At 46.0% G+C, this 17800-nt stretch overlaps 3 protein-coding genes across 3 annotated transcripts; all 3 read left to right on the forward strand.

Annotated features, from left to right (window-relative positions):
• The first annotated feature begins 553 nt into the window (after positions 1-553).
• LOC128712827 (phospholipase B1, membrane-associated-like) lies at positions 554-2073 on the forward strand. Its single transcript, XM_053807698.1, has 4 exons — positions 554-742; positions 832-1160; positions 1240-1514; positions 1619-2073. The coding sequence occupies exons 1-4, from the start codon at positions 554-556 to the stop codon at positions 2071-2073; spliced, it is 1248 nt and encodes a 415-aa protein (XP_053663673.1).
• A 4760-nt stretch (positions 2074-6833) lies between these two features.
• LOC128712828 (phospholipase B1, membrane-associated-like) lies at positions 6834-8341 on the forward strand. The gene is made up of 4 exons (XM_053807699.1): positions 6834-7022; positions 7112-7413; positions 7493-7767; positions 7887-8341. The coding sequence occupies exons 1-4, from the start codon at positions 6834-6836 to the stop codon at positions 8339-8341; spliced, it is 1221 nt and encodes a 406-aa protein (XP_053663674.1).
• Positions 8342-12512: 4171 nt separating this feature from the next.
• Positions 12513-14036, forward strand: LOC128712829 (phospholipase B1, membrane-associated-like). Its single transcript, XM_053807700.1, has 4 exons — positions 12513-12701; positions 12791-13119; positions 13188-13462; positions 13582-14036. Exons 1-4 carry the CDS (start codon positions 12513-12515, stop codon positions 14034-14036), a joined length of 1248 nt encoding a protein of 415 aa, XP_053663675.1.
• Positions 14037-17800: the final 3764 nt, after the last annotated feature.

The following is a 17800-nucleotide window of genomic DNA, read 5'->3' on the forward strand; positions in this document are numbered from 1 at the left end:
TAAACATACCCATTGATAGATATGTTCGTACATTAGAACGAAAACATCGCTTTCTGTTTGCGATGTGGATAATGCATTGTGTAAGTAAACCATGTTTGGAATAGTGTGACGCTTCTTCATATAAATCGTCCTTGTTCCGCATCGTGCGGTTTAGTTTGTAGTTAAAACCAATCGCTTTTTGATTGCGACATCAATAATCAAGTAATGTGTTGATAAAACGTTAAAGTACAATATGAAGATTATTTATCTGTCGTCCTTGTGTCGTCACGGCAAGCGCAAGTGACACTTAGAGATACTATAAAAGCTCGGGTTCATTTCACAACCGATTTCAAAACGGAATTCACTGTTCCAACAGAAGCAACGCGAGGACGTGCCTCGACTGCCACTGTCTGAAAGTTTCCTTTACGTTCTTCGTAGACGATCTTCGTGGCGATCGAAATCGGTTGGATGATTTTGAGCTGATTCCTTTTAACTAAAAACAAACATCATTCATGTAAGTAATTGTGAGTAAGATAAACATATAACAACGTAAAACGCATTTTTCCAATTCAGAATGCATGTTCTACCATTGTCCCTGTCGCTACTGCTATTATTGAGCACCATAGACGCTACGATCGCTCAGGAGGAAGTGTCCTTTCTCGATGATCCTCCTTTTATAACGCTCTATCGGAAGATACACAACTTTCTGTTTGACAACGTCGGTCCAAATTCGGACCGATTAAATCAAGCTCGCTCGCAAGGGGTATGTCAATCTAGGAACATTTCTACCGACAAGATCTTGCCATGCTCGAATTTCTCTCCTAATCATTCGCCTTCCTATTCCTGATACAGAAAGTGCAATCTCCCGTACCATCTGAGCAAGCTTTTCCCTGTCCTACGGAAGGCATGCGTAGCTCCAAAGTTCCTATCTCGGTTCACGAGCTACGTCCTGGAGACATCGACGTGATAGCGGCACTCGGTGATTCGCTAACCGCCGGCACCGGAGTGCTGGCAACCGGAATTCTCGAGCTGGTCATCGAGAATCGAGGCCTGTCGTGGTGCATCGGAGGACAAGGTACCTGGCGTCAATATCTAACTTTACCGAACATACTGAAGGTGTTCAATCCGAACCTGAATGGTTATGTCGTTGCCGACAGTCTATCCATCGACAGGGAGTCAAGGTAATTGAACGCATTGGCTTCCCACTTGCAAAATAGTCCCTTCTATACTGTTTTCTTAATTTTGATTTCTGGGCCACAGATTTGATGTGGCCGAAATAGGCGGCATGAGTCAGGATCTGCCGCACCAAGCGAGAAATCTCATCAAACGTATGCAGTCGGATCGAACGGTCGATATCAAAAATCATTGGAAGCTGATAACTATTCTCATCGGACATAATGATTTCTGTAGCCGCATCTGCTACCTGCCCAAGCCCGAGAAAGCACTCTACCAACATGAGCAAAATTTGCTGGAAACCTTGAGACTACTTCGCAAGTCTCTGCCTAGAACTATGGTTAATATTGTGGCAACAATCAGTAAGCATGCGATTAATAGCATATATGTTGGAAAACAAATAATATTGAAAGAATCTCCCTCTTCTCTTTCCGTTTCCGTTCATCTTCCCTTCAACTGCATGCAGATGTTAGCATCTTGAGAACGTTCATCCCGAAGCCAGCGTCGTGCGTTACCACTCATTCGTTCGAGTGTTCCTGTGTGTTTGGAGCACGGTTTGAGTCCTTCCAACCGCGGCTGGAGCGTATCATGAAGCAGTGGAACCGAGTACAGCAGACCGTCGCCGAGCGGGACGAGTTCTCCAGTGACTCCGATTTCGTCGTTAACTATCAACCATTTCCGGAGCATCTGACGCTGCCTACGCTCCAGAACGGTGACACCGATGCAGGCATCGCCTCGGTCGACTGTTTCCATTTCAGCCAACGGGGACACGCGATCGCGGCGAACAGCTACTGGAACAATCTGATCGATCTCGTGGGCAATAAGTCGGAGCTGGTGCACAGGGAGTTTGAACGTTTCAACTGTCCGATGAAGGGAAGACCGTTTCTTGCGACGAGTAAGAACAGTTTAGGACGGTTCTGAAAGTAGACAAAACATACCAAATTGTTACAACCATGAAGATGTGTGATTGGGACAACACATCGTAGAAGAATTATTTGTTATTGTTACGTCATGCTTCTTCTAAGTAGAAAATAAATTTCAAGAAAAAAAATAATTGAGCCCCGAATGGGGGAAACATCACCGAACCCCAAATGTAGAAAAAACACACGTAGTGCACAGACGCTCAGAGATGTGGAGCACATTTTCTATGCGATCAGCAAATTTTGTGCTCGGGCCGACCCGACCCAGCCACACATCACACACCGGAAGCAGGCACGTGAAGAATTTCAGACAAAGAAAAATACTGGCGACATAGACGCGCCGGAAAACTAAACCATCCAGAAACGGTCGCTTTATTTTACGACGATAAGCGAAGGGATTCGATCCGGTCGTACGATCGCAGACAGGAAAGCCATTTGCGGCGCGAACCCTTCACAGCAACTCGACGCCACCGGTCCCGATTCTCGCACAATGGCGACAATCTGGTAAATGACGCAACGTCACGTACAGTGGAATGCGATGACGCCATCCGTTCGACTAGCGTAACGAAAGTTTGGAACCTTCTGCGATTGCCATTTTTATTGGAATGCTTATGTCAGCTGGTGGCTAGAATTCGAACAATCATCGACATGGACTAGAATTGAACTAAGCTAAAGCTAATGAATGAACCTTCAATTAAAAATGTTCCTGCAATCCCCTGGTCGGCCAACGTCCAATGTGGTCATCACCATCCAACGTGGTCTCAATACCAGGTAGCGCGGATGCGGTGGATGCGGAATCAGGAACACTTGACACCTGCGGATGCAAACATTTAATATCGCACAGGAACTACGAGTGTTCCGGACGGAAACCCTCAACAGGAGTCAAGCCACGAAGAAAGCATGTAAACCAGTGATGCAAAGCCAAAGAAGAGATTATGACAAAAAGGACCCCTAGCAATAGTTTTTTCTAAAGTACATAAAACTTCGCAAATCGAGAAGTCACTTACCTTCTCTCGGCTGGTCATCGTCATAATCATGAACGACCAAAGGATCTTCGTTTGTCGGTGGGACCTGATTCGGTGATTGTGGTGGTTCACGGCCCTGGGTATGATAGCGTCTTCCGGGAGCTGTCAGCGTTTCATCGACAATCCAATACACCTCGGCTTGTTCTTGCAAGGCAGAATTTGGATACAATCTCAATTGCGGTGCCGTCTGACGTTGGACCGGGTGGATTGTAATATCCACCGCTGGAACTGTACCTGTACGTGGTGTAGCTGGAATATTACCAGCCGATGCAACAGAACCCGAACGTTGAGTAGCTGGAATATTACCAGCCGGTCGTACGGAACCCGAACGTTGAGTAGCTGGAATATCGCCATCCGGTCGCACAGAACCCGAACGTGGAGCAGCCGGAATATTACCAGCCGATGCAACAGAACCACAACGTGGTGTAGCTGGAATATTACCAGCCGATGCAACAGAACCCGAACGTGGTGTAGCTGGAATATCGCCATCCGGTCGTACAGAACCCGAACGTGGAATAACTGGAATATTACCAGCCGATGCAACAGAACCCGAACGTTGAGTAGCTGGAATATTACCAGCCGGTCGTACGGAACCCGAACGTTGAGTAGCTGGAATATCGCCATCCGGTCGCACAGAACCCGAACGTGGAGCAGCCGGAATATTACCAGCCGATGCAACAGAACCACAACGTGGTGTAGCTGGAATATTACCAGCCGATGCAACAGAACCCGAACGTGGTGTAGCTGGAATATCGCCATCCGGTCGTACAGAACCCGAACGTGGAATAACTGGAATATTACCAGCCGGTGCAACAGAACCACAACGTGGAGTAGCTGGAATATCGCCATCCGGTCGTACAGAACCCGAACGTGGAGCAGCCGGAATATCGCCAGTCGGTCGTACAGAACCAGAACGTGGAACAGCCGGAATATCGCCAGTCGGTGTAACAGAACCCGAACGTTGAGTAGCTGGAATATCGCCAGCCGGTCGTACAGAACCCGAACGTGGAGCAGCCGGAATATCGCCAGTCGGTCGTACAGAACCAGAACGTGGGGTAGCCGGAATATCGCCAGCCGGTCGTACAGAACCCGAACGTGGAGTAGCTGGAACATTGCCAGCCGGGGCTCCGAAACCTGAGCGTGCAGCAGCTGCCGTCCGCTGTTTTGCACCAACCCCTGGTGTAAGTACCGTAGCTTGGCCTTTTCCACTGTTAACGCAGGCAGTACATGCCCGGCCTGTAGCTGGTGCGCTTGCAACGTCTAACCAGTAGATAGTCGGATTTCGGCGGGAACGTACTAGACGTACCTGGGGCTGGTCGCCCGATGCCACCAACAGGGTTTCTCGAGCGTTTGAACGGCGGTGCGATCTGCCATTACGGTGCCGTCCTCCATGGGTACGGTAGTTATCATCTGCATGGGTCAATTCCTGCAAATGTCGACCAACCAGCTCCAACCAACTGCTCGCTTCAGCATGCCGATTTTGCTCTCGCAGTTCTCTTACATGACGACACAACGGACAAAGGACATCATTGAGGTTCAGAATATCCTTAGCACTTTGTTGGTCACGAGGGTTTTGCGACATTTTCAAACAAATTACACGTTTTCACTGAAAGTTTATGATTTTTTGTCGGAATACCAATGATTTCTTGAAGTTATTTTGGTGAAATACACTTTCACACACCTTAACGGAAGGCTCACTGTATTGGAGAGTTCACTTCACTGGAGCACTGCGTTCGACGACTGGCACTTCGATAATGCGACAGAGCTCTTGCGTTTCAACTGATCGTTCTGCGCCTTCCGAACCGAATGGTACCAAAGCACAGGGTGACCCGTGGCGAATGTCAACTAGCGGTTGTCATCCGCTATTCAGCAGCCGCTGTCACAATGCCGCGACTGACTGACTGATGTTCACCGTGAACCTTACCTTCCCGGAGACACCGAACGGTGATGCGGACTTCACGTACATGTCGCTGGACTGCTTTCATCTCAGCCAGAAAGGGTACGCCTTGGCCTCGAATGCACTGTGGAATAATATGCTTGAACCGGTTGGGGGAAAATCGATAAACTGGGAGAGAGAATTCGCGCTGTTCAAGTGTCCTAGCGCGGACGTGCCATTTCTGCGTACGCCCGGCAATAGCTACGGACAACGGGTACTGCACCGCACCTGGAGGAAAGCGCACCTTATCTAAATGTGATATTAAATTTATACACACACGTACACGTGGTCGGGACGGGTGGATTGGACAGGAGATTAAGGCTATCAATGCACCAATCGAAATAAAGATCATTTCGCTACTCGTTGTAGGTTCTTAAGATATGCGTAACGGATAGGATCCTTCTTCATACGTACTTATGCATGTACATCCATAGGAACATCTCATTTAAAAATAAGATTTTTATACAGTCTGTTCACGCAAAATAACACCGCAAGCAGGAAGTTGACAGTTGACGATCGATTTCGTTCAGTTTCGTCAACTGTCGGAAAGTGAGTGTCAGTTGCACTCAAAAAACAAAATTTATAAATACGGGTGCCACGAAATAAAACATCCTCTCTTTTTCTACGCTACATCAACTGCAAGTCCGGTAAATATTACAACACAAGAAAATAATCCGAAATCTGCAAATCCGTTCACAGTCTTTTCTGAGTTACGCGAATAATGCGTGCCAGAAATATTCGCGTAACTCGAATTCTCTTCATAATATCGTTTATAGTTAATATTCAATGATCCATTTCTTCTTTTCTCATTACGAAGCACACTAATAATTGATATTTTCATGTTTATTTCGTCAAATAGAGTACATTTTTATCAAAATTTATACTTTTAACATCAAAATGTAACGTAGTTTTGAGCAAATTTGAATTTTGACAAATACAAACTTCAATTCAATTACAATTACATTACAATTCAATTACACAAACTGTCTAAATTTTGGGATTCGCGTATCTCAAATTCGAGTAACTCCAGTGTCGCTTCACTCGTAAAAAGACTGTACTTAATTTAACGATGGTGGTGTGTTGTCCCAAGTATTTCTCAGCTGCCCAGGATGTTTACATCCGAAAACGCTATGACGACTTTCGGAAGAAATTCTTTGTGATTGTTCAATAAAACGCAAGACATGATCATTTGTTTAAAACAAGCAGAAAGCTTTATTGGTTAGTAATGGCGACGCGTGTAATTTTTTTTAAACATACTCATTGATAGATATGTTCGTACATTATAACTAAAACATCGCTTTCTGTTTGCGCTATGGATAATGCTTTGTGTTAGTAAACCATGTTTGGAATAGTATGACGCTTCTTCATATAAATCGTCCTTGTTCCGCATCGTGCGGGTTAGTTTGTAGTTAAAACCAATCGCTTTTTGATTGCGACATCAATAATCAAGTATTGTGTTGATAAAACGTTAAAGTACAATATGAAGATTATTTATCTGTCGTCCTTGTGCCGCATGGCAAGCGCAAGTGACACTTAGTGATACTATAAAAGCTCGGGTTCATTTCACAACCGATTTCAAAACGGAATTCACTGTTCCAACAGAAGCAACGCGAGGACGTGCCTCGACTGCCTCTGTCTTAAAGTTTCCTTTACGTTCTTCGTAGACGATCTTCGTGGCGACCGAAATCGGTTGGATGATTTTGAGCTGATTCCTTATAACTAAAAGCAAACATCATTCATGTAAGTAATTGTGAGTAAGAGAAACATATAACAACGTAAAACGCATTTTTCCAATGCAGAATGGATGTTCTACCATTGTCCCTGTCGCTACTGCTATTATTGAACACCAATGACGCTACGATCGCTCAGGAGGAAGTGTCCTTTCTCGATGATCCTCCATTTATAACGCTCTATCGGAAGATACACAACTTTCTGTTTGACAATGTCGGTCCAAATTCGGACCGATTAAATCAGGCTCGCTCGCAAGGGGTATGTCTATCTAGGAACATTTCTACCGACAAGATCTTGCCATGCTCGAATTTCCCTCCTGATCATTCGCCTTCTTATTCTTGATACAGAAAGTACAATCTCCCGTACCATCTGAGCAAGCAAGCTCCAAAGTTCCTATCTCGGTTCACGAACTACGTCCTGGAGACATCGACGTCATAGCGGCTCTCGGTGATTCGCTAACCGCCGGCACCGGAGTGCTGGCAACCGGAATTCTCGAACTGGTCATCGAGAATCGAGGCCTGTCGTGGTGCATCGGAGGACAGGGTACTTGGCGTCAATATCTAACCCTACCGAACATACTAAAGGTGTTCAATCCGAACCTGAATGGTTATGTCGTTGGCGACAGTCTATCCATCGACAGGGAGTCAAGGTAATTTAACGCATTGGCTTCCTATTTGCAAAATAGTCCCTTCTATACTGTTTTCTTAATTTTGATTTCTGGGCCACAGATTTGATGTGGCCGAAATAGGCGGCATGAGTCAGGATCTGCCGCACCAAGCGAGAAATCTCATCAAACGTATGCAGTCGGATCGAACGGTCGATATCCAAAATCATTGGAAGCTGATAACTATTCTCATCGGACATAATGATTTCTGCAGCCGCATCTGCTACCTGCCCAAGCCCGAGAAAGCACTCTACCAACATGAGCAAAATTTGCTGGAAACCTTGAGACTACTTCGCAAGTATCTGCCTAGAACTATGGTTAATATTGTGGCAACAATCAGTAAGCATGCGATTAATAACATATGTGTTGGAAAACAAATAATATTGAAAGAATCTCCCTCTTCTCTTTCCGTTTCCGTTCATCTTCCCTTCCCTTCCCTTCCCTTCAACTGCATGCAGATGTTAGCATCTTGAGAACGTTCATCCCGAAGCCAGCGTCGTGCGTTACCACCCATTCGTTCGAGTGTTCCTGTGTGTTTGGAGCACGGTTTGAGTCCTTCCAACCGCGGCTGGAGCGTATCATGAAGCAGTGGAACCGAGTACAGCAGACCGTCGCCGAGCGGGACGAGTTCTCCAGTGACTCCGATTTCGTCGTTAACTATCAACCATTTCCGGAGCATCTGACGCTGCCTACGCTCCAGAACGGTGACACCGATGCAGGCATCGCCTCGGTCGATTGTTTCCATTTCAGCCAACGGGGACACGCGATCGCGGCGAACAGCTACTGGAACAATCTGATCGATCTCGTGGGCAATAAGTCGGAGCTGGTGCACAGGGAGTTTGAACGTTTCAACTGTCCGACGAAGGGAAGACCGTTTCTTGCGACGAGTAAGAACAGTTTAGGACGGTTCTGAAAATAGACAAACATACCAGATTGTTACAACCATGAAGAGTGATTGGGACAACACATCGTAGAAGAATTATTTGTTATTGTTACGTCATGCTTCTTCTAAGTAGAAAATAAATTTCAAGAAAAAAATAATTGAGCCCCGAATGGGGGAAACATCACCGAACCCCAAATGTAGAAAAAACACACGTAGTGCACAGACGCTCAGAGATGTGGAGCACATTTTCTATGCGATCAGCAAATTTTGTGCTCGGGCCGACCCGACCCAGCCACACATCACACACCGGAAGCAGGCACGTGAACAATTTCAGACAAAGAAAAATACTGGCGACATAGACGCGCCGGAAAACTAAACGATCCAGAAACGGTCGCTTTATTTTACGACGATAAGCGAAGGGATTCGATCCGGTCGTACGATCGCAGACAGGAAAGCCATTTGCGGCGCGAACCCTTCACAGCAACTCGACGCCAGCGGTCCCGATTCTCGCACAATGGCGACAATCTGGTAAATGACGCAACGTCACGTACAGTGGAATGCGATGACGACATCCGTTCGACTAGCGTAACGAAAGTTTGGAACCTTTTGCGATTGGCATGTTTATTGGAATGCTTATGTCAGCTGGTGGCTAAAATTCGAACAATCATCGACATGGACTAGAATTGAACTAAGCTAAAGCTAATGAATGAACCTTCAATTAAAAATGTTCCTGCAATCCCCTGGTCGGCCAACGTCCAATGTGGTCATCACCATCCAACGTGGTCTCAATACCAGGTAACGCGGATGCGGTGGATGCAGAACATGGAACACTTGACACCTGCGGATGCAAACATTTAATATCGCACAGGAACTGCGAGTGTTCCGGACGGAAACCCTCAACAGGAGTCAAGCCACGAAGAAAGCATGTAAACCAGTGATGCAAAGCCAAAGAAGAGATTATGACAAAAAGGACCCCTGGCAATTGTTTTTCTAAAGTGCATTAAACTCCACAAATCGTGAAGTCACTTACCTTCTCTCGGCTGGTCATCGTCATAATCATGAACGACCAACGGATCTTCGTTTGTCGGTGGGACCTGATTCGGTGATTGTGGTGGTTCACGCCCCTCGGTATGATAGCGTCTTCCGGGAGCTGTCAGCGTTTCATCGACAATCCAATACACCTCGGCTTGTTCTTGCAAGGCAGAATTTGGATACAATCTCCATTGCGGTGCCGTCTGACGTTGGACCGGGTGGATTGTAATATCCACCGCTGGAACTGTACCTGTACGTGGTGTAGCTGGAATATTACCAGCCGATGCAACAGAACCACAACGTGGTGTAGCTGGAATATTACCAGCCGATGCAACAGAACCCGAACGTGGTGTAGCTGGAATATTACCAGCTGATGCAACAGAACCCGAGCGTGGAATAGCTGGAATATCGCCAGCCGGTCGTACAGAACCCGAACGTGGAGCAGCCGGAATATCGCCAGCCGGTCGTACAGAACTACAACGTGGAGTAGCTGCAATATCGCCAGCCGGTCGTACAGAACCCGGACGTGGAGTAGCTGGAACATTGCCAGCCGGGGCTCCGAAACCTGAGCGTGCAGCAGCTGCCGTCCGCTGTTTTGCACCAACCCCTGGTGTAAGTACCGTAGCTTGGCCTTTTCCACTGTTAACACAGGCAGTACATGCCCGGCCTGTAGCTGGTGCGCTTGCAACGTCTAACCAGTAGATAGTCGGATTTCGGCGGGAACGTACTAGACGTACCTGGGGCTGGCCGCCCGATGCCACCAACAGGGTTCCTCGAGCGTTTGAACGGCGGTGCGATCTGACATTACGGTGCCGTCCTCCATGGGTACGGTAGTTATCATCTGCATGGGTCAATCCCTGCAAATGTCGACCAACCAGCTCCAACCAACAGCTCGCTTCAGCATGCCGATTTTGCTCTCGCAGCTCTCTTACATAACGACACAACGGACAAAGGACATCATTGAGGTTCAGAATATTCTTAGCACTTTGTTGGTCACGAGGGTTTTGCGCCATTTTCAAACAAATTACACGTTTTCACTGAAAGTTTATGATTTTTGGCCGGAATACCAATGATTTCTTGAAGTTATTTTGGTAAAATACACTTTCACACACCTTAACGGAAGGCTCACTGTATTGGAGAGTTCCCTTCACTGGAGCACTGCGTTCGACGACTGGCACTTCGATAATGCGACAGAGCTCTTGCGTTTCAACTGATCGTTTTGCGCCTTCCGAACCGAATGGTACCAAAGCACAGGGTGACCCGTGGCGAATGTCAACTAGCGGTTGTCATCCGCCATTCAGCAGCCGCTGTCACAATGCCGCGACCGACTGACTGATGTTCACCGTGAACCTTACCTTCCCGGAGACACCGAACGGTGATACGGACTTCACGTACATGCCGCTGAACTGCTTTCATCACAGCCAGAAAGGGTACGCCTTGGCCTCGAACGCACTGTGGCATAATATGCTTGAACCGGTTGGGGGTAAATCGATGAACTGGGAGAGAGAATTCACGCTGTTCAAGTGTCCTAGTGCGGACGTGCCATTTCTGCGTACGCCCGGCAATAGCTAAGGACAACGGGTACTGCACCGCACCTGGAGGAAAGCGCACCTTATCTAAATGTGATATTAAATCTATACACACACGTACACGTGGTCGGGACGGGTGGATTGGACAGGAGATTATGGCTATCAATGCACCAATCGATTTATAGATCATTTCGCTACTCGTTGTAGGTTCTTAAGATATGCGTAACGGATAGGATCCTTCATCATACGTTCTCATGCATGTACATCCACAGGAACATCTCAATAAAAAATAAGATTTTTATACAGTCTGTTCACGCAAAATAACACCGCAAGCAGGAAGTTGACAGTTGACGATCGGTTTCGTTCAGTTTCGTCAACTGTCGGAAAGTGAGCGCCAGGGGCACTCAAAAAACAATTTTTATAAATACGGGTGCCACGAAATAAAACATCCTCTCCTTTACTACGCTACATCAACTGCAAGTCCGGTAAATATTACAACACAAGAAAATAATCCGAAATCTGCAAATCCGTTCACAGTCTTTTTCCGAGTTACGCAAATAATGCGTGCCAGAGATATTCGCGTAACTCGAATTCTCGTTATAATATCGTTTATAGTTGGTATTCAATGATCAATTTCTTCATTTCACATTACGAAGCACACTAATAATTGATATTTTCACGTTTATTTCGTCAAATAGAGTACATTTTTAACAAAACTAATATTTTTAATATCAAAATGTAACGTAGTTTTGGGTAAATTTGAAATTTGACAAATACAAACTTCATTTCAATTACAATTACATTACAATTCAATTACACAAATTATCTATATTTTGGAATTCGCGTATCTCGAATTCGCGTACCTCGCGTGTCGCTTCACTCGTAAAAAGAATGTACTTAATTTAACGATGGTGGTGTGTTGTCCCAAATATTTCTCAGCTGCCCACGATGTTTACATCCGAAAACGCTATGACGACTTTCGGAAGAAATTCTTTGGGATTGTTAAATAAAACGCAAGACATGATCATTTGTTTAAAACAAGCAGAAAGCTCTATTGGTTAGTAATGGCGACGCGTGTAATTTTTTTTAAACATACCCATTGATAGATATGTTCGTACATTAGAACGAAAACATCGCTTTCTGTTTGCGATGTGGATAATGCATTGTGTAAGTAAACCATGTTTGGAATAGTGTGACGCTTCTTCATATAAATCGTCCTTGTTCCGCATCGTGCGGTTTAGTTTGTAGTTAAAACCAATCGCTTTTTGATTGCGACATCAATAATCAAGTAATGTGTTGATAAAACGTTAAAGTACAATATGAAGATTATTTATCTGTCGTCCTTGTGTCGTCACGGCAAGCGCAAGTGACACTTAGAGATACTATAAAAGCTCGGGTTCATTTCACAACCGATTTCAAAACGGAATTCACTGTTCCAACAGAAGCAACGCGAGGACGTGCCTCGACTGCCACTGCCTGAAAGTTTCCTTTACGTTCTTCGTAGACGATCTTCGTGGCGATCGAAATCGGTTGGATGATTTTGAGCTGATTCCTTTTAACTAAAAACAAACATCATTCATGTAAGTAATTGTGAGTAAGATAAACATATAACAACGTAAAACGCATTTTTCCAATTCAGAATGCATGTTCTACCATTGTCCCTGTCGCTACTGCTATTATTGAGCACCATAGACGCTACGATCGCTCAGGAGGAAGTGTCCTTTCTCGATGATCCTCCTTTTATAACGCTCTATCGGAAGATACACAACTTTCTGTTTGACAACGTCGGTCCAAATTCGGACCGATTAAATCAAGCTCGCTCGCAAGGGGTATGTCAATCTAGGAACATTTCTACCGACAAGATCTTGCCATGCTCGAATTTCTCTCCTAATCATTCGCCTTCCTATTCCTGATACAGAAAGTGCAATCTCCCGTACCATCTGAGCAAGCTTTTCCCTGTCCTACGGAAGGCATGCGGAGCTCCAAAGTTCCTATCTCGGTTCACGAGCTACGTCCTGGAGACATCGACGTGATAGCGGCTCTCGGTGATTCGCTAACCGCCGCCACCGGAGTGCTGGCAACCGGAATTCTCGAGCTGGTCATCGAGAATCGGGGCCTGTCGTGGTGCATCGGAGGACAGGGTACCTGGCGTCAATATCTAACCCTACCGAACATACTAAAGGTGTTCAATCCGAACCTGAATGGTTATGTCGTTGGCGACAGTCTATCCATCGACAGGGAGTCAAGGTAATTGAACGCATTGGCAAAATAGTCCCTTCTATACTGTTTTCTTAATTTTGATTTCTGGGCCACAGATTTGATGTGGCCGAAATAGGCGGCATGAGTCAGGATCTGCCGCACCAAGCGAGAAATCTCATCAAACGTATGCAGTCGGATCGAACGGTCGATATCCAAAATCATTGGAAGCTGATAACTATTCTCATCGGACATAATGATTTCTGTAGCCGCATCTGCTACCTGCCCAAGCCCGAGAAAGCACTCTACCAACATGAGCAAAATTTGCTGGAAATCTTGAGACTACTTCGCAAGTATCTGCCTAGAACTATGGTTAATATTGTGGCAACAATCAGTAAGCATGCGATTAATAGCATATATGTTGGAAAACAAATAATATTGAAAGAATCTCCCTCTTCTCTTTCCGTTTCCGTTCATCTTCCCTTCCCTTCCCTTCCCTTCAACTGCATGCAGATGTTAGCATCTTGAGAACGTTCATCCCGAAGCCAGCGTCGTGCGTTACCACCCATTCGTTCGAATGTTCCTGTGTGTTTGGAGCACGGTTTGAGTCCTTCCAACCGCGGCTGGAGCGTATCATGAAGCAGTGGAACCGAGTACAGCAGACCGTCGCCGAGCGGGACGAGTCCTCCAGTGACTCCGATTTCGTCGTTAACTATCAACCATTTCCGGAGCATCTGACGCTGCCTACGCTCCAGAACGGTGACACCGATGCAGGCATCGCCTCGGTCGACTGTTTCCATTTCAGCCAACGGGGACACGCGATCGCGGCGAACAGCTACTGGAACAATCTGATCGATCTCGTGGGCAATAAGTCGGAGCTGGTGCACAGGGAGTTTGAACGTTTCAACTGTCCGATGAAGGGAAGACCGTTTCTTGCGACGAGTAAGAACAGTTTAGGACGGTTCTGAAAGTAGACAAACATACCAAATTGTTACAACCATGAAGAGTGATTGGGACAACACATCGTAGAAGAATTATTTGTTATTGTTACGTCATGCTTCGTCTAAGTAGAAAATAAATTTCAAGAAAAAAATAATTGAGCCCCGAATGGGGGAACCGTCTCCGAACCCCAAATGTAGAAAAACACACGTAGATGACGCTCAGAGATGTGGAGCACATTTTCTATGCGATCAGCAAATTTTGTGCTCGGGCCGACCCGACCCAGCCACACATCACACACCGGAAGCAGGCACGTGAAGAATTTCAGACAAAGAAAAATACTGGCGACATAGACGCGCCGGAAAACTAAACCATCCAGAGACGGTCGCTTTATTTTACGACGATAAGCGAAGGGATTCGATCCGGTCGTACGATCGCAGACAGGAAAGCCATTTGCGGCGCGAACCCTTCACAGCAACTCGACGCCAGCGGTCCCGATTCTCGCACAATGGCGACAATCTGGTAAATGACGCAACGTCACGTACAGTGGAATGCGATGACGACATCCGTTCGACTAGCGTAACGAAAGTTTGGAACCTTTTGCGATTGGCATGTTTATTGGAATGCTTATGTCAGCTGGTGGCTAAAATTCGAACAATCATCGACATGGACTAGAATTGAACTAAGCTAAAGCTAATGAATGAACCTTCAATTAAAAATGTTCCTGCAATCCCCTGGTCGGCCAACGTCCAATGTGGTCATCACCATCCAACGTGGTCTCAATACCAGGTAACGCGGATGCGGTGGATGCAGAACATGGAACACTTGACACCTGCGGATGCAAACATTTAATATCGCACAGGAACTGCGAGTGTTCCGGACGGAAACCCTCAACAGGAGTCAAGCCACGAAGAAAGCATGTAAACCAGTGATGCAAAGCCAAAGAAGAGATTATGACAAAAAGGACCCCTGGCAATTGTTTTTCTAAAGTACATAAAACTTCGCAAATCGAGAAGTCACTTACCTTCTCTCGGCTGGTCATCGTCATAATCATGAACGACCAAAGGATCTTCGTTTGTCGGTGGGACCTGATTCGGTGATTGTGGTGGTTCACGCCCCTCGGTATGATAGCGTCTTCCGGGAGCTGTCAGCGTTTCATCGACAATCCAATACACCTCGGCTTGTTCTTGCAAGGCAAAATTTGGATACAATCTCAATTGCGGTGTCGTCTGACGTTGGACCGGGTGGATTGTAGTAATATCCACCGCTGGAATTGTACCTGTACGTGGTGTAGCTGGAATATTACCAGCCGATGCAACAGAACCACAACGTGGTGTAGCTGGAATATTACCAGCCGATGCAACAGAACCCGAACGTGGTGTAGCTGGAATATTACCAGCTGATGCAACAGAACCCGAGCGTGGAATAGCTGGAATATCGCCAGCCGGTCGTACAGAACCCGAACGTGGAGCAGCCGGAATATCGCCAGCCGGTCGTACAGAACTACAACGTGGAGTAGCTGCAATATCGCCAGCCGGTCGTACAGAACCCGGACGTGGAGTAGCTGGAACATTGCCAGCCGATGTAACAGAACCCGAACGTGGAGCAACCGGAATATCGCCAACCGGTCGTACAGTACCCGAACGTGGAGTAGCTGGAACATTGCCAGCCGGGGCTCCGAAGCCTGATCGTGCAGCAGCTGCCGTCCGCTTTTTTGCACCAACCCCTGGTGTAAGTACCGTCGCTTGGCCTTTTCCACTGTTAACACAGGCAGTACATGCCCGGCCTGTAGCTGGTGCGCTTGCAACGTCTAACCAGTAGATAGTCGGATTTCGGTGGGAACGTACTAGACGTACCTGGGGCTGGTCGCACGATGCCACCAACAGGGTTCCTCGAGCGTTTGAACGACGGTGCGATCTGCCATTACGGTGCCGTCCTCCATGGGTACGGTAGTTATCATCTGCATGGGTCAATTCCTGCAAATGTCGACCAACCAGCTTCAACCAACTGCTCGCTTCAGCATGCCGATTTTGCTCTCGCAGCTCTCTTACATAACGACACAACGGACAAAGGACATCATTGAGGTTTAGCATATCCTTCACACTTTGTTGGTCACGAGGGTTTTGCGCCATTTTCAAACAAATTACACGTTTTCACTGAAAGTTTATGATTTTTGGCCGGAATACCAATGATTTCTTGAAGTTATTTTGGTAAAATACACTTTCACACACCTTAACGGAAGGCTCACTGTATTGGAGAGTTCACTTCACTGGAGCACGACGTTCGGCGACAGAGCTCTTGCGTTTCAACTGATCGTTCTGCGCCTTCCGAACCGAATGGTACCAAAGCACAGGGTGACCCGTGGCGAATGTCAACTAGCGGTTGTCATCCGCTATTCAGCAGCCGCTGTCACAATGCCGCGACTGACTGACTGATGTTCACCGTGAACCTTACCTTGCCGGAGACACCGAACGGTGATGCGGACTTCACGTACATGTCGCTGGACTGCTTTCATCTCAGCCAGAAAGGGTACGCCTTGGCCTCGAACGCACTGTGGAATAATATGCTTGAACCGGTTGGGGGAAAATCGATGAACTGGGAGAGAGAATTCACGCTGTTCAAGTGTCCTAGTGCGGACGTTCCATTTCTGCGTACGCCCGGCAATAGCTACGGACAACGGGTACTGCACCGCACCTGGAGGAAAGCGCACCTTATCTAAATGTGATATTAAATCTATACACACACGTACACGTGGTCGGGACGGGTGGATTGGACAGGAGATTATGGCTATCAATGCACCAATCGATTTATAGATCATTTCGCTACTCGTTGTAGGTTCTTAAGATATGCGTAACGGATAGGATCCTTCATCATACGTTCTCATGCATGTACATCCACAGGAACATCTCAATAAAAAATAAGATTTTTATACAGTCTGTTCACGCAAAATAACACCGCAAGCAGGAAGTTGACAGTTGACGATCGGTTTCGTTCAGTTTCGTCAACTGTCGGAAAGTGAGCGCCAGGGGCACTCAAAAAACAATTTTTATAAATACGGGTGCCACGAAATAAAACATCCTCTCCTTTACTACGCTACATCAACTGCAAGTCCGGTAAATATTACAACACAAGAAAATAATCCGAAATCTGCAAATCCGTTCACAGTCTTTTCTGAGTTACGCGAATAATGCGTGCCAGAGATATTCGCGTAACTCGAATTCTCGTTATAATATCGTTTATAGTTGGTATTCAATGATCAATTTCTTCATTTCACATTACGAAGCACACTAATAATTGATATTTTCACGTTTATTTCGTCAAATAGAGTACATCTTTAACAAAACTAATATTTTTAATATCAAAATGTAACGTAGTTTTGGGTAAATTTGAAATTTGACAAATACAAACTTCATTTCAATTACAATTACATTACAATTCAATTACACAAATTATCTATATTTTGGAATTCGCGTACCTCGCGTGTCGCTTCACTCGTAAAAAGAATGTACTTAATTTAACGATGGTGGTGTGTTGTCCCAAATATTTCTCAGCTGCCCACGATGTTTACATCCGAAAACGCTATGACGACTTTCGGAAGAAATTCTTTGGGATTGTTAAATAAAACGCAAGACATGATCATTTGTTTAAAACAAGCAGAAAGCTTTATTGGTTAGTAATGGCGACGCGTGTAATTTTTTTTAAACATACCCATTGATAGATATGTTCGTACATTAGAACGAAAACATCGCTTTCTGTTTGCGATGTGGATAATGCATTGTGTAAGTAAACCATG

Source organism: Anopheles marshallii, chromosome 3, assembly GCF_943734725.1.
Source record: "Anopheles marshallii chromosome 3, idAnoMarsDA_429_01, whole genome shotgun sequence".
NCBI lineage: Eukaryota > Metazoa > Arthropoda > Insecta > Diptera > Culicidae > Anopheles > Anopheles marshallii.

Bases quoted from the DNA above. Each gene is read 5' to 3' on its own strand.
- LOC128712827 (XM_053807698.1), top strand. From the start codon at position 554: ATGCATGTTCTACCATTGTCCCTGTCGCTACTGCTATTATTGAGCACC. The intron at 743-831 runs GTATGTCAATCT...TTCCTGATACAG, and splicing joins ATCAAGCTCGCTCGCAAGGG to AAAGTGCAATCTCCCGTACC. The intron at 1,515-1,618 runs GTAAGCATGCGA...AACTGCATGCAG, and splicing joins TAATATTGTGGCAACAATCA to ATGTTAGCATCTTGAGAACG.
- LOC128712828 (XM_053807699.1), top strand. From the start codon at position 6,834: ATGGATGTTCTACCATTGTCCCTGTCGCTACTGCTATTATTGAACACC. The intron at 7,023-7,111 runs GTATGTCTATCT...TTCTTGATACAG, and splicing joins ATCAGGCTCGCTCGCAAGGG to AAAGTACAATCTCCCGTACC. The intron at 7,414-7,492 runs GTAATTTAACGC...TCTGGGCCACAG, and splicing joins TCCATCGACAGGGAGTCAAG to ATTTGATGTGGCCGAAATAG.
- LOC128712829 (XM_053807700.1), top strand. From the start codon at position 12,513: ATGCATGTTCTACCATTGTCCCTGTCGCTACTGCTATTATTGAGCACC. The intron at 12,702-12,790 runs GTATGTCAATCT...TTCCTGATACAG, and splicing joins ATCAAGCTCGCTCGCAAGGG to AAAGTGCAATCTCCCGTACC. The intron at 13,463-13,581 runs GTAAGCATGCGA...AACTGCATGCAG, and splicing joins TAATATTGTGGCAACAATCA to ATGTTAGCATCTTGAGAACG.